The 14,110-nt window shown below is 40.2% G+C and overlaps 3 protein-coding genes across 5 annotated transcripts; 1 reads left to right on the plus strand and 2 right to left on the minus strand.

Annotated features, from left to right (window-relative positions):
• The first annotated feature begins 1,123 nt into the window (after positions 1-1,123).
• On the plus strand, positions 1,124-2,739 carry LOC141828285 (putative membrane-associated kinase regulator 2). Of its 2 annotated transcripts, none has more exons than XM_074715684.1 (2): positions 1,124-2,377; positions 2,466-2,739. In XM_074715684.1, exons 1-2 carry the CDS (start codon positions 1,168-1,170, stop codon positions 2,540-2,542), a joined length of 1,287 nt encoding a protein of 428 aa, XP_074571785.1. In that variant the 5' UTR covers positions 1,124-1,167; the 3' UTR covers positions 2,543-2,739. The 2 variants fall into 2 exon arrangements, with proteins under 2 accessions (XP_074571785.1, XP_074571786.1); XM_074715685.1 differs by having other exon boundaries at positions 1,124-2,347.
• Positions 2,740-5,277: 2,538 nt separating this feature from the next.
• LOC141826678 (protein SGT1 homolog) lies at positions 5,278-10,383 on the minus strand. Of its 2 annotated transcripts, none has more exons than XM_074713952.1 (10): positions 10,166-10,383; positions 9,541-9,610; positions 8,445-8,569; positions 7,961-8,114; positions 7,210-7,306; positions 7,011-7,076; positions 6,745-6,880; positions 5,952-6,034; positions 5,754-5,858; positions 5,278-5,607 (listed from the first exon to the last, which is right to left on the minus strand). In XM_074713952.1, exons 1-10 carry the CDS (start codon positions 10,323-10,325, stop codon positions 5,500-5,502), a joined length of 1,104 nt encoding a protein of 367 aa, XP_074570053.1. In that variant the 5' UTR covers positions 10,326-10,383; the 3' UTR covers positions 5,278-5,499. The 2 variants fall into 2 exon arrangements, with proteins under 2 accessions (XP_074570053.1, XP_074570052.1); XM_074713951.1 differs by having other exon boundaries at positions 5,952-6,037.
• Positions 10,384-11,134: 751 nt separating this feature from the next.
• On the minus strand, positions 11,135-13,550 carry LOC141828433 (uncharacterized). The gene is made up of 4 exons (XM_074715862.1): positions 13,532-13,550; positions 12,881-13,401; positions 12,013-12,198; positions 11,135-11,649 (listed from the first exon to the last, which is right to left on the minus strand). The coding sequence occupies exons 2-4, from the start codon at positions 13,343-13,345 to the stop codon at positions 11,371-11,373; spliced, it is 930 nt and encodes a 309-aa protein (XP_074571963.1). The 5' UTR covers positions 13,346-13,401; positions 13,532-13,550; the 3' UTR covers positions 11,135-11,370.
• Positions 13,551-14,110: the final 560 nt, after the last annotated feature.

The raw sequence follows: 14,110 nt of genomic DNA on the forward strand, positions 1-14,110 counted from the left end.
TGTAATTATTTTTGTATTACCTTAAGAATTTTACAAAATATAAAAAAATATTAAATTAAATTAAATTTAAATTTTTATAAACAAAATTAATGTTTATATTAATTTTTAATGAATGTAAAATTAGATATATTTTATTATTCCATTAATTTAATTTCTTAAAACATTTTTACTTTTTATTTTTTGGAAATATTTATGAGATTGATGCAGTTTCCTTGTTGATATTGTGGTAGATTTGATGTGAGCACCAAGCAATATCCATTTTATTTTCTTTTCCATTCAAAAGGTTAGGATAATTAGTATTTAATTTAATAATAACTGATAAATTAATTTTATATGATAGGAGTAAAGCGATATGCTATATATAAAGCAATACTAAAATAAATATATTTATTATTTTGTATTTAAATAAATTATTTGTGATATATTTTGTAGAATTGTAGGTAAGACGGGCTCTTTTAATGGGCCTCCAATGGCTGGCCCATCCACGAGTTGACTCAGCAGCAGGAAACAGAGTCATGTGAGCAATACGTCGAGCACACGGCGTTCACTCCCTCACCCGCTGCAGAGTACGCCACCGCCGCCGCCACCACCACCACCACCACCACCACCACCACCACCACCACCACGTCGTCTCTCCACTAGCTCGCACGGACGCGTACAATCTCTGACGCTGATCGGAAGCCGCGCCCGCACGGCCGCCCTCGCTACCACCACCTCCTCCATCGACGAGAAGCCGGTCACCTGCCGCTCGTCCTCGCGCCGTACCGGGCCATGCTCCTTCACTATCGCCCTCTTCGGCAAAGATACGAACCGGTGGTGGGTGTCCCGGTGCAGTCGCATGGTCCACAGTGATTAATGTTACCTTTTCCAGTAACAGGGGACCTGCTGTTCAATTGCAGGTTGGATCGTTCGTTTATAAAAATACTTAGCACAAACAATTGATGTTAAATAAATAATATTTAACTTGCGTTCGAATTAAAGTGGGATCAGTTTTAAGAAAAGGCATCAACGTCTGCGCGTGGCAGTGGCAGTGCAAGCGGTAGCTCGAGGAACTGAAGGAAGAAAGAGACAGAGGGAGAGGGAGAGAGAGAGAGAGAGAGAGAGAAGTAAGTTGACAAAGTGAGTTAAAAAGGCGAGAGAGAGGCTTCTCCTTTGCATTTACTTACCATGGATTCCTTCGGCTTCCTAAAATACTTACGCAGCAGTGGCAGCGCCGGCGAGGCCGCCTCAGCTGTCGCTGATGCTGCCGGCGCCTGCTCCACCATTGGCGCCTCCGTCCTCTGCTCCTCGGACGATAACGAGGAGGAGGACGATGGCGGGGACGACGACGGGCCTTTCTTCGACCTCGAGTTCGCCGCCGTTTCGGACGGCGATGAAGAGGAGGCGGAGGAGAGGGGTGGCGAGGAGGTGAATGGCGTGGAGGAAGCGGTGGAGAGGGAGTTTAACTTCACTGTCAGCTCTGGTGGAGGCGGCGATGAGGTAGGCTTTGACACTTTGTCCCCCTCCCATGACTTGCTTTTTAAGGGAAAGCTCGTTCCTTTCGACCCTTCCTCCGTCGTTATCGCTGGCGGCGATGTTTCCGAAGCCGATCCCAAGCCCCAGTTGCCAGCCTACTTCCTCCGGACCGCCACCAAGTTCCGAGTCTTCTTGCTCGGACTCCGCAAGCCGAAGCTCTCGCCGGCGGAGGCCGAGCCTAACTCCGAAGCCACTGCCCCGATGGCGACGGCGGCCCCTAAAAAAGAGCAACAGCAGCAAAATAAATTTTTTATCAAGTTCAAGGTGGTGGATGCCCCCTTAGTTTCTTTCTTCTCAAGGGACCTCCGGGCAGCAAAGAACTCGACGGAAGAGTCAGCTCACATCGCCGGCTCACCGACCACGGAGGCAGAGAAGAAGCTGGTTCGAGAAATGCTACAAAAATATCTCAACAAAATTAAGCCGCTCTACGTTCGCGTCTCGAGGAAGTACGCAGAGAGACTGAGGCTCACCAGCCATCTACCTCCTGCTGACACGGTGGCTGCGGAGCCGATCGCTCCTGAAGCCAAGGAGACGGACGCGGAATCCGAAGTTACACCACCACCTCCGCCATCACCAACAGAGGAAGTAGCTCCGCCGCCGCCACCGACTCCAGCAGAAGAAACGCTGGCGCCGCCACCGCAGCCTGTACCAGCTGTGGTCGCAGGCGGCGGCAAAATTCTAGCAGCAGGGCTAAGGATCGTCTGCAAGCGGCTTGGGAAAAGCCGGTCCGCGTCGGCCGCCGTGGCGGCCGTCCCTTTGCCGTCGCCTCCTCGTCGGCGCGACGACTCGCTCCTCCAGCAGCAGGACGGGATTCAGAGCGCCATCGCGCACTGTAAGCGCTCGTTCACTGTCGCCGACCAAAGTACCACGCTGACATATCTCTTAACCCACCTCTCTTTCTTGAACAGCAGATTAACAACCATATTAACAATCCGTCGCAATCTTTTCAGGTTCTGAGTCTCCGCTTGCGCGATCGATGAGCGATCCCGGCGAAGGCAGAGCAGACCGGATTGACGCATCGTCCTGAGCCCTTAATGCTCTCTTTTAGTTCATCATCCTTGTGTCCGTGTGCTATTAGTCTCCATGTAGGAGAAGAGAGACTCGATCTGCATCTCTCTGAGTCTCTGTTGATTAATTAGCTTATTAGTAAATCGTACGTCCGTGTGTAATATGTTACTCAAGCCGATGCTAATTCTTCCTATGAATCAAAACTTTGTGTTATGATGCGGAAGTGATGGCAAAGAACGAACTTTCTCCTCTGAATGATAACATAATAAGTTACGGGGAAGATGTGAAAGATCTCCATCTCCATGGCATCGAGAAAGCTGCCATCATCTTTGCCCCAATCTCCGTTGCTGTCCCATTGCACCAGCACCTGTGTTTCTGTACCATGTCCTGTTTCTTGTCCGCCAATCTCTTTGGCCTGGCCTCTCTCTCTCTCTCTCTGCTTTCCCGGCGTGGGTAGGTTTGAGGTACCACAAAGTTCTATCTGCTTTTTCGTGTTCGAGCGAGAGATTGCAAAGGCCAGCTTTCCTTCAATTCTCCGTCGCCTTTTGCTCGTTTCAAGGTCTTAGGGCAGGTAGTTTTTTTTTTATATAGATATATGTGGGAATTGCAGAGCTTGGCCATGCCCGGATCACACCTCGTTCCTCGTGATGTAGTTGCTGCTTCTTCTTCTTCTGGACGTGAGCTCTCGCTCGTGCTTTTGCTGGGGAGAGTCTGGTACGTTTCGCCACGGGATTTGTCTGCTCGCCACGCACATGAGGCCTGCAAATGTTGTTTGCTTCGCCATTAATGATCGCTTTGAAAGGGAAAACAGAGAGACGCCCACGTTGCGTTCTGTTTCGCAGTGAGAAAGTGAGCGAATCCGATGCTCCGTTTCCCTTGCCACGGCCGGGCCAATTCAATCCACACACCCGATCCGCGGAAAATCAAACCAAATCAAATCAAACCAAACCAAACCAAACCAAACGGTCCAAAAACTAGGTTTCTCCAATATTTGATATGCTGAAAGGGATGGAATATTTATAATTCAAAATTCATAAATATTTTCTCATTTCAATTTCGATTTTGTTTTAACAATCAAAACCGAGTCTTGGATTTTCAAATCTTAATAATTAATCTAGAAAAACTTATTATACTTGAAAATAATGGTTTAGCACTCTATTATCAACCGTTAAATCATATAATTTGATTTGATGTGCAACTAACTATTTGAATGCATTATTATTATTTATCAATCTATTTGACTTTAATAATGAGTCCAATATTGAATTAGTGCGGGGTCCACCTCCAACACATGGGGATGAGCATGATGGCGACAAGTGATCTATCGCATTATGACTTACACATGATTCATACATCATTTTAAAACTTGTGAATGAGTTTGTCTTTTGTGGAGATAGAAAGAGTTCATGCAACGCAATGCAAAGTGGACAAGGGATATTTTAATTCGATCGACTTAATTAAACCATAAAATATTTGATTAACTAATAACAATTGTGTACTCTTGTTATCATCTTTTGACCAAATGAATTGAAACGAAATGATAATAACAAAGGTGTGTGGGTTGGTTGCTCAATAAATTTGATACCTTCTTAATTTTCCTTAATTAGTGGGGCAAATCAATCTTACTTTTAATATTTCATATTTTGTATTGTTTTTTTAATGGGTCCAAGTTCCAATTAAAGCAACATAATAGTACGAGTCCTAACATGTAGCTCATTTTACAAATTTAAAGGTGTCAAATTTAATTATAAATATATGTTTTTTTCTTTTCAAAAAATGAATATTATTAAAGAAAGAAATCACAAACCAACCAAAGATGGCAACATTTCAAATCATGGTGGCATAACTATTGAAAGATACCATTAATGTTTCATATATTGAAGGGCTAGCGAAAAAGTTAGATTTTAAATGAATAAAAACAATAAAGAGCTCAAATTTTATGACACTAAAAAGGGAAATATATATAGAAGGGAAACTATTTTTCTTTTAAAAAGTGAGCATATTATTTCATAGTAAAGGGATAGAATAGGAATATAAAATATTTAAAATTTAATTTTATTAAGTGTATTCAAAAGCTCTACAAAAGTAAAACATAATGAATCATGATTTTTTTAAAAAAAATAAAACTAAAAGTAGGGCCTTCGACAAGCCATAAAACATGACAATTTGAGCGAATGAGACAATTTTGTAGGGCTTTAAAATTGATAGAAAAACAAGTCGCTTTGCTTTTTCTCATCACAATCAACAAATGTTGGCTCATTCACACGCAACTGATTTAGTGGGAATAAAAATCTTGTGAAAGTTATTGACTACTATATTTCTTTTGTTGGACCTAATCATGAAACCAAGCATTAAGGGTACCAAAGGATTTAGTGGGGAGTACAGATCTATTGTATAAACATTAAGCGACAATGTTAAGTGGAACATGCTCTTTCACTTGCTCTGGGGTCCATTGGGTGACAATACAAACAAAAGCTAATCAAGCACAATATTAATTATTAAAATTATTGATAATTATTATTTCATAGTGATTCTAAAATTTGGGTTGAATCTCAACAAAAATATCAGCTCCTGCATTTAAAAAGAATATTGATCTCGTATGGTACTAATATAGTGATCTAATAGGACATTTCGAAAAGTCATTATGTTTTTATGTTGATGACTATAAATTATTCTTAAACAAGCAAAGGAACACACAAGGCAGTTGAATTTCATAATGGAGAACTAGTTACGACTATGTAACCCAAATGAAAGTTATTAATGAATCAAGAGAAGAAACTTCTTTAAATAAAGGCGGTGCACCAACAGGAAAGAGTCAAATAAGACACAATCAACCAGCAAGGTTCATGAGTGTATGTTCAACAAACCAATCAAATTATGCACAGGAAAAGAGCATGCTAGGATTGATTAAGTCATACCCATGAAACTAAAAGTCTTTGGTACTTTTGCTGCAGAAGGCAGAGCGACAAATAAAGATCAATACTCCCATCGCTTCAACTCCATACCATCTGGTGGAGTACCCTCCACTTTCTTTGAACCCACTTCCTTCCAGTTTGTGGACAGCACTGTGCCATTTGATTCAACCTATATTGAGATAGGAGATTGAATGAGGTTCCTAAATTTGTGGATTGTTCCTTGGATGCATTTAGATTAGAAACAATTAGTCTCGCAATTGTTCTGAGCGATAATTCTCCTTTTCTAGGCAAAAGAAGTGACTCATAATGACTTACAAATGACTTGCTCATTGCTCGTCGTATGTCCTCGTCAGAATCTCGATAAATATCCTGAAAGAATTTGTTCAGTGCAGCATCTCCATTTAGTTTTTCATCTTTCTCCTGGAGAAAGTCACAATGAGACAGTTGAGAAAAAGAGGTGCAAAATTTTCTGAAAAGACGAAGCAGTGCGTTAGATCGAATGTCATTTTATACCTCTTTCTTCATTTGTGCTTCTAGTTTATCCCAGTCTGTTCTTGATTTTGAGGATGGATAAGATGGCCTCTGTGAGTTTGAAGCTGCTGGTTTTGGTATTTCAGTTAACACTCGGTGTCTCAGTGGCATCCAACACAGGAACAAAAATTTGCAAATTGAGTGTAATTGATACAGACACTGAAGAATTAATCGATGAACTAAAACCCTCATTTCCTCAACTCATCATCTTGTGGTGTGTAAATACATTATTTTGGAATGACAAGCTCCACTAGAATTCAACATGGTGCTAGTGAAGCGATATATTTGTGCCTCTAAACCATGGAGGACACATGGAGTCGCATTGAAATAAGGATGTTCCATGCCTATTATTAGTCCTACATAACAATTACAGTGAGCTATTATATCAATGTAATAGCAGGATGCTATCTTCTTGAATGCCTACTCATTTTGGGAAGCAACACCCAAATCCAACAAATGCCAAAAAAGAGAAGCAAAAACAAACAATCAAGCCAGAGAGATGTCTCTGATGAAATATTTATACAAATGAGAAACTATGAAAATCAAATATATGAATGCAAAAATGATTCTCTCTCTGTTATTAAATACACAGATTGCTTCTACAAGTGAGCACAAATGAAGAATCAACCGACAAAAACCAGCTTGAGATGCAAGGTAAACTAGATGGAAATCAACCAGTGACACTTAAGCGAGTATCTTATATTAGTACTATTTGAAATCATTAGATGTTCTAGTTTGAACATAGTGATGCATAAAACCTCATCATTGGCCTTACCTGGCAAATTTATCTTCTGGGGAACAGTTTTCTTGTCACTGTATTCTAGTGAAGGCCAAGCAATTGACTCAGATTTTGAGAGTCGGATTTCAATTTTGGTAGATAAGACTTGATAGCTGCACTTTTCTGGTATGATCTGTACACCCATGTTTCAAAATGCCTTACATAGTAGTTTAAAGTACTAGACGAGTAGTACTAAATACTAACTTCATGTGAAATAATTATTATAGTCAGTGTAGTAGCCAAAATGTCAAGAAGAGAAATACCTTTGCAAATAAACGAGGTTGAAAATGATACTGTTCTTCCCCAGGAATATCTATCGTAACACTCAACTGCACCATGACATTATAAATGCATAATCATGTCAACCACTATTATATTTTGGAGCTACGTTCAATCATAACTTGAGACAGGTAAACTTTGAACAGTATAGAAAAAGGAAGAAAATCACATAGCAGAGCATACTATTTGTTCCCCAAATTCAACTGACACACTTGTAGCAGGAACGCCCTTAGCAAAAATGGTCAACACTACTTCCATTGGCGCATTATAGAAGTCATACCTGCATTCAGTTAGACGTCAAAAGAAAAAAAAAAGACAAGAAATGCTACATCACCTATGAAATAATAGTCAACCAATGAACAGATAATAAATACCAACCTATCCTTGGGTTGTTCAAATTAGTTAGGGACTATAGTCAATACATAAAACACATAGTAAATGCCTTCAACAATCAGACAAAGAGAACTAGTACATAAAAGGTATGCAATTTACAGATCAAAAGACATCAGCTTCATAACTGATGCATCTAAAATAGTAACATCTAATCATGATCTGCTTCTGCATCCGCAAAGTGGGCACAAAGAAGAGATAGAGCATAGTTTAAGACTTAGGAAACAAATTTCACAAACCAACAAAACATACCATTCTGCCAATCCAACAAGTCATATATAGTTTTTTTAGTTTGGGCACGAAAATTACTCCCTTGAATAACATATTCCTAAACACATAATAACTAAATGCAATCTCTTGATACACCACATGTGCCAGAAATGTAAGATGTTGGTCAAAATTAATCATCCAAACAATTAAGTTGTAGGAAGCATAATAAGACATATCATACCACTAAGATGCATTCATGTGAATGATTTTCATAATGTGGAAGATGCATCAGCATATATGATTTTTTACACTGAAGTCATGACTTCAAACTTACCTGTATTTTGGCTTCTTAGTTGCTTCCTTGGTCTGATTTGTTGAACCAGGTGTAGAATTAGAGTTATTGCCAAAGTTGGTAGTTGGACTGGATGAAGAGAATGAACTTTGTGAAACATTTTCTGTTTGTTCCTTTGTTAGACCATGGGCCTCTTCTACATAATAGGATAAACCCAAAGAAAGATTCAGGCTACAGATAAATACTGTCCTCCAATGCAGAATTGACAATTGATGTTTTATCTTCAACTAAACAAAGAATGAAGTAGCGAGATAAATTTTAGTTAGATTCAGTTTGATGGAAGTTTAAAAATGTCCAGAGTTCCAACAGAAAGTACTGCAACTTATAGATGGAATACACAATACTCCCATTTGATAAAACACAACAGAAAACCAGGATGGATTACTTGTTAGCAAGTGGTCATTGCAGAATGTGACAGGACATCATTCCATCTGGTAAGTGAATTAAGCTATGTGGAGACATGTACCTGCAATGCAGTCGTCACATTCTTTGATAAATTTGGTGAATCTTGAATCTCCTGATGCCAATTGAAGACCTGCTTCAAGAGCTGCCTTTGCAGTTTGATATTCTTCAAGCTTCATACAAGCAATACTGTAAAAGGCAGATCACATCATTATCAGATTGTTTAGGGGAAAATATGGGATGCCTTAGATACAACTTAATGGACAATAGAATTTGAATGAGCTGCACTTGCATAGAATGTGCTTCTAAAGCAACTAAATAGGGCTTCAAATTTGATTCCATGACCACTTATCTGAAAATTTTAAGCTATTAGACAAGGTGATAGAGATTGTTTTTATATTATTAGCACTTCCATGCAGGTATCCTCCACAAACTAGATTCAACTAACTCATGCTATATGAGCATACCACCTTAAGAGGAACATACCATAATTATTTATCTTGCACTGGCGATCTTGATGACTTCATCATGTATCAGTCTCGTTTCATTTAGCACTAGTGAGATTGATCATAGATCTTCTATTTCCTATTCTGCTACCATTTTTAATTTGATTAATGATCAATTATCCCAAAAGGCCTTAATCTGTGATGTCATATTATTGACAAGGTAACAGATAAAATGACATTCCAAAGCTGAAAAATACTCAGGAAACGGTAGATTCAATATTGCATATGGATATATATTGAATAAAGAGCTTGAAGGTGTTCATCATTCTCAAATTATAATTATAATACTAGTCATCTAGAACAGAAACCTATCTTTCTATTTGATAGCCAAATCTTAACCAATAATATGGCTAAATGAAATACCCCAATATGTGCGCAAAAATATCTACTTGATAATATTGCAGAAGCAATGTTGACGGAACTAATGACCTGTATTTTGGTACCATGACCGAGTAGATTGGCCTTTTAGGTAATTGGAACTATTAATAATCCAAATCTAGGCTTTTAAACAAGTGGATCGCTAGATGTCCATCTACTTGTAAGAAATCACAAAAAATATGGCTTACGTCTCCAAGAAAGTGAAAATTATAGCTTTGAACAACAAACAAACAAACAAACAAAAGAGCATAACATCCACAAGCATCTTCAACTAACCCCTTGCGCATATAAGCTTTAGGAATTGAAGGATCAAGCTCTATTGCCTTATTGGCGTCTGCAACAGCTTCTGCAAAATAAAAAGTACCAAGTGAAGTTAATAGAATTCTCAGCCAATTAAAAAAGGCTGAAATTGTTATTAATTAAGCTTGACTAAGCAAAAAAAAAAAAATTATGATGAAAAAACACTTATGGTCACCTCACTAGTCGATGATAGTGTTCCATGCCAACCCAGACAGACTAGTACATACTGTATTACTGTTTCTTAAAGTCCTAAAGTAGAAATCCTAATCCTATTCAAGAACAGCATAAATACTTCCAAGACGCAAATACGTATCAGGATTAACTTTACTATCCACGGAAACCGCTGCACTAATCCATGGGGCCAGAGTCAACCCCCAAAGAAGATTAACTCCCTAAAATAGTTTCGGTGGAAGCCACTCATGCTTACCAAATCCTCAATAGCGTCACAAAAAAAAAATGCTACCTAAACACAATATATGAGAAAATCTCGCACTTCAAAATTGATCAATTATTTAATGAACGCCACAGGGCAGGCACCAAACTCATCTGCAAAACCAAATACCCAAACCAAGGCGAGAGGTCCTGGGGCGGCGGGTCATACCGGTGAAGTTTTCGAGTTTGAGGTTTGCCTGAGCGCGGTCGGCGAAGAGGTCGGCGTTGCGCGGCTCCAGATCCAGCGCCTGCGTGTAGAGATCAAGGGCGAGCTCGAAGTCGTCGTCGACGAAAGCGTCCTTCGCCTTCTTCCTCAGATCCGTCGCCATTACGGTGAAAGAGCGAGCGAGCACGAGAGAGAGCACGATCTCGAACAGATCAAGGAAAACCACGCCGCGGAGAAGGCGACTACAGAAGATTTATATAAAGAAAGGAGTTCTAGAGGCTTCCTCCAGAAAACGACGACGACCGAGACTCGGCATTTTAAAAAAAAAATAAAGCGGGACAAAATTATTAGAAACATGATCGGATCACACTTGCGGATCCCGACCAAGTCATGAGATCTCAAACGTTAAATTGATCAACGGTGATCGGATGCCGTCCGACAAGTGAAGAGTCTGGCTTTGGATACTCGCAATGTTGGAGAAGATCCTCCCAGGTTCCAATCATCTTTGCTACCTCATTATTGCGCATAAAAACTTAATTATTTAACTCTATAACCTTTTCTCTACAATTTCCAAGTTTTTCTTAAATTTTTTGCAAATATATCGTAATGTTTAATTTCTTTCTTTTTTCTTCGAGGTCAAGAGTTAAAATATTAATTTTTTATTTCTTCGAGGCTTACTTTGCTGTTTAGTTTACTCAAGTAAGGAGACAAAAGGCAAAATTCTTAGCTTCAACACTGTGCAAAAGAAAAAGAGGGGAAATAAACAACCTTGGCTTTTAAGTAGACGGATCAAATCAACTCTGGCTGGCAACATTTCATCATAATTAAGCAAACAAAACAAAAAGAATTCTTGTTTGTCATGAATTAATTCTGGTTAGGAGATGAGTCTTGTTGTTAATGAACGAACACAAGGAAGGAATGATGATACATTGAGGGGCTTCCTCAGGAATGTCAAGAATGGCAACAAGTTAATTTAGAGATCATAACAGAAGGTTCATTTTAAATAGCAATACAAGCATTACAGTAAACAGGAGTGCTAACAACAAAAGCCTCAAGCAAACCTCTTAACAAATCAAATATTATTTGCTTTGATAAACAAATACAATTTACCATAACCACTATCGACATGGACGAAAACCTAGTCTTCTTCTTGTTTTGAAGACAATGAGTTTTGCAATTGAAGCTCATTTCCATTTTGGCATCAGTGTTCATAAGTAGGTGCAAGCTCTTTGAGCAAACTTTATAGGTTTGTTTTTGCTCGAATCGACAACAAACGGGCATGAAATGTGCTTTCTGTGTTTCACCCTGACCAACTTCCCGATCACGTATCCACGCGATATGATATCAAAGTCCAACGTTAAGGGTACTGCTCCACCGGTGCTGGACAAAGACATGGCTGCTCCTGCACCATACAGTGGGACCTTTTCGCCGTGTAATACGACTGATACAGTCCTACGGCTCTTTCTAGGCTGGTAATACTTCTGTAACTGCAATGTGGGAGAAAAACAGGACAATTAGCTCCTCCAAGAACTATAGTTGTTCTAGTTAAACTTCCCAGCACTTTAAGGATATCCTTTCAGTACTGGACTAGATACAACAACTAGTGTAAAGAAATATGCATAGACTCCGAGCGAGTAGCCAATCGCTGAAGGTGAGAATCAGTTTGACTCACCTTCAGAATACTATCTATATTTATAAGAAACAAAATGTAATCTGTAATCACCCAACTGGTTAAGACAGTTGCAGAACTCCACTATAAGATCGTATAGTGTCCTAGGTTATGCTCTAGTATTTCGAATATTGTCGTCTCAAGAATCTAATGATCAAATACCACCACGTGCCAAACTCACCTCTCCAGTAGCAACTGTGATTTCCGAAAACATTAGACGGATTGGGTCTGAAGTAACATGAATGCCAAACATAGCAGCAGTGTTGTACACACTGATCTTCACTGAACAATTGAGTGTGACCATCTTAGTTGGGACGCCGGTTTCATCAGTACCCTCCCCAGCGTAAAAGTCATCCATCGATAAGCTCTGAGATAAGAGTGTTGGTTAGATAATGCAGCAGGCTCAAACTTGCATCAGACAAAAGTCTAGCAGGCACACACAATAACTGAAACTTAAACAACAGACAGATACCTAGAGGTGTTAGGATTGGGGAAAAAATTTCTCTTCAATAGGATGTCGAGCACAGTGTCATTGGAGAGAAAGATAAAACATTGAGAGCTAATATAAAGCTAAGTATCGTTGAGTAAATTCAAACCAACAACAACTAAATAACTTGCATCTTAGTCAATGAGAAACAATAAGTTTTAATAACTGAAATCATCACTCAAGTGAACAATCATCTCAAGGCTCTGTTGTTTTCATAATAGGACACCATCAAGCTTCATTCATCAAGCTAAAAATGAATATTCTGCAAGTGCCGATCGATATCGATCCCTTCAACTAAGAGGCAACTGATGACTAATGTAAGCTTTTCCTTAGGAGTATCAGGTCTTAGACCACCGTGATTTCCAAAACAAAAACTCAAGTAAAGGGAAAAGTTCATCAACTGAAGATGAAAGTTTTTTCACTCGGTAAACTTGAATGAGTAACGCATGTACAATGTAATCTCAAATAAACTACTCCAATAAACAGAAAGAGGGATCGAATTGTGAATGACAAATTTCAGATAAATGCAGTATTAATGTTATACTATTAAGCAAGTAGATACCTTGACAACGACGTCTGGTTTATACGGCCGTGCTGCTCCCCAAATAATAAGAGAGAAGAGGGTAAAGAGCAGGACGAAGCTTACAAGCCCTAGAACGATCTGACAACGGCGCGACAGCCCCTTGTCGTCATCAAGATCATCGTAGGACCCTTCTTCCTGAATAACATTGCACTCCGGCCATCCCTTATCGTTCACCCTCTTACTGTACCCCTTCAGGCCCGAGGAGGACCGGAACGGCCCGGAGAACCGGCTCGCCGACGAGGTCCGCGAGTGACGCCCGAAGGAAGGGTGCGAGGGCGACTCCATGGGGCTGTTGAAGACAGGGGTCGCCTGCATCGTCGACTTGTCGCCATCATGAGAGTCCCGTGACGGGCTCTGCACGTAGTAGGCCTGCCTCTTCGGCGACCGAGGCGGCGACGATGGGGCCAAGCTGGTAACGTCGGATTCCGACTTGTTGTGCAACATCTCGATTGAAACAATTACTCCACAAAAGATTCAAACTTTTAGCAGGAACCGGCAAGCTGAACGTATAAAACAAACAAAAAATCACAAATTCACGAACGAGAAATCAGGAAACGTGGATTTCTCGGGCCATTTCAGCAATTACTGGTAGGCGGAACCGCACCGCCAAAAGATTCAAGCTTTGCTTACGAGCCCTCTACACCAGGAACCGAGGTGTGAAGGATGGAAATAGAGCGAGCATTCAGTTCACTCCTAAAGAGCTCAGCCGACGAGCGGAGGTGAGCCGTGAGAACGAAAGGCCACCTACCATCGGATCTGCTGCCCATTCGCATATACATACGACCGAATTCTCGAAGGAACCTATAAACACAAATCACAGATTAACCAATAAAAAGTTGACACGCCATGAATTCATCCTGGGTGCTGCTTTGGCACGGGTAGCCGATTTATGCAGCACGCAGTGGTTAAGAATAATACCGGGAGTTGGAATCCGCAGTGTCGGCAGAGTGCTACTTAGATTGCCATACTGTGCTTACCAAATGTTTGGCTTCTTTCTTTCTTTCTTTATTGTCATTTAATGGAGATGGTTGATTCTACGATAATTTACTCGGAGCAAGTAGGCGTTAGGATCAATGAACAGTCTGTTGTATTTTGGTGCGTAGATAGATAGATTGACATTTCACCAACTGAGTTCAGACAACTAGGCAGAGAGCATGACAGGCTACCTTGCATGAAACATACTACGTGTCACGCTTGCACGCAGAAAAG

This window comes from Curcuma longa, chromosome 4 (genome assembly GCF_044706935.1).
Source record: "Curcuma longa cultivar G26 ecotype Majalengka, Jawa Barat chromosome 4, ITB_CL_G26_1.1, whole genome shotgun sequence".
Lineage (NCBI taxonomy): Eukaryota > Viridiplantae > Streptophyta > Magnoliopsida > Zingiberales > Zingiberaceae > Curcuma > Curcuma longa.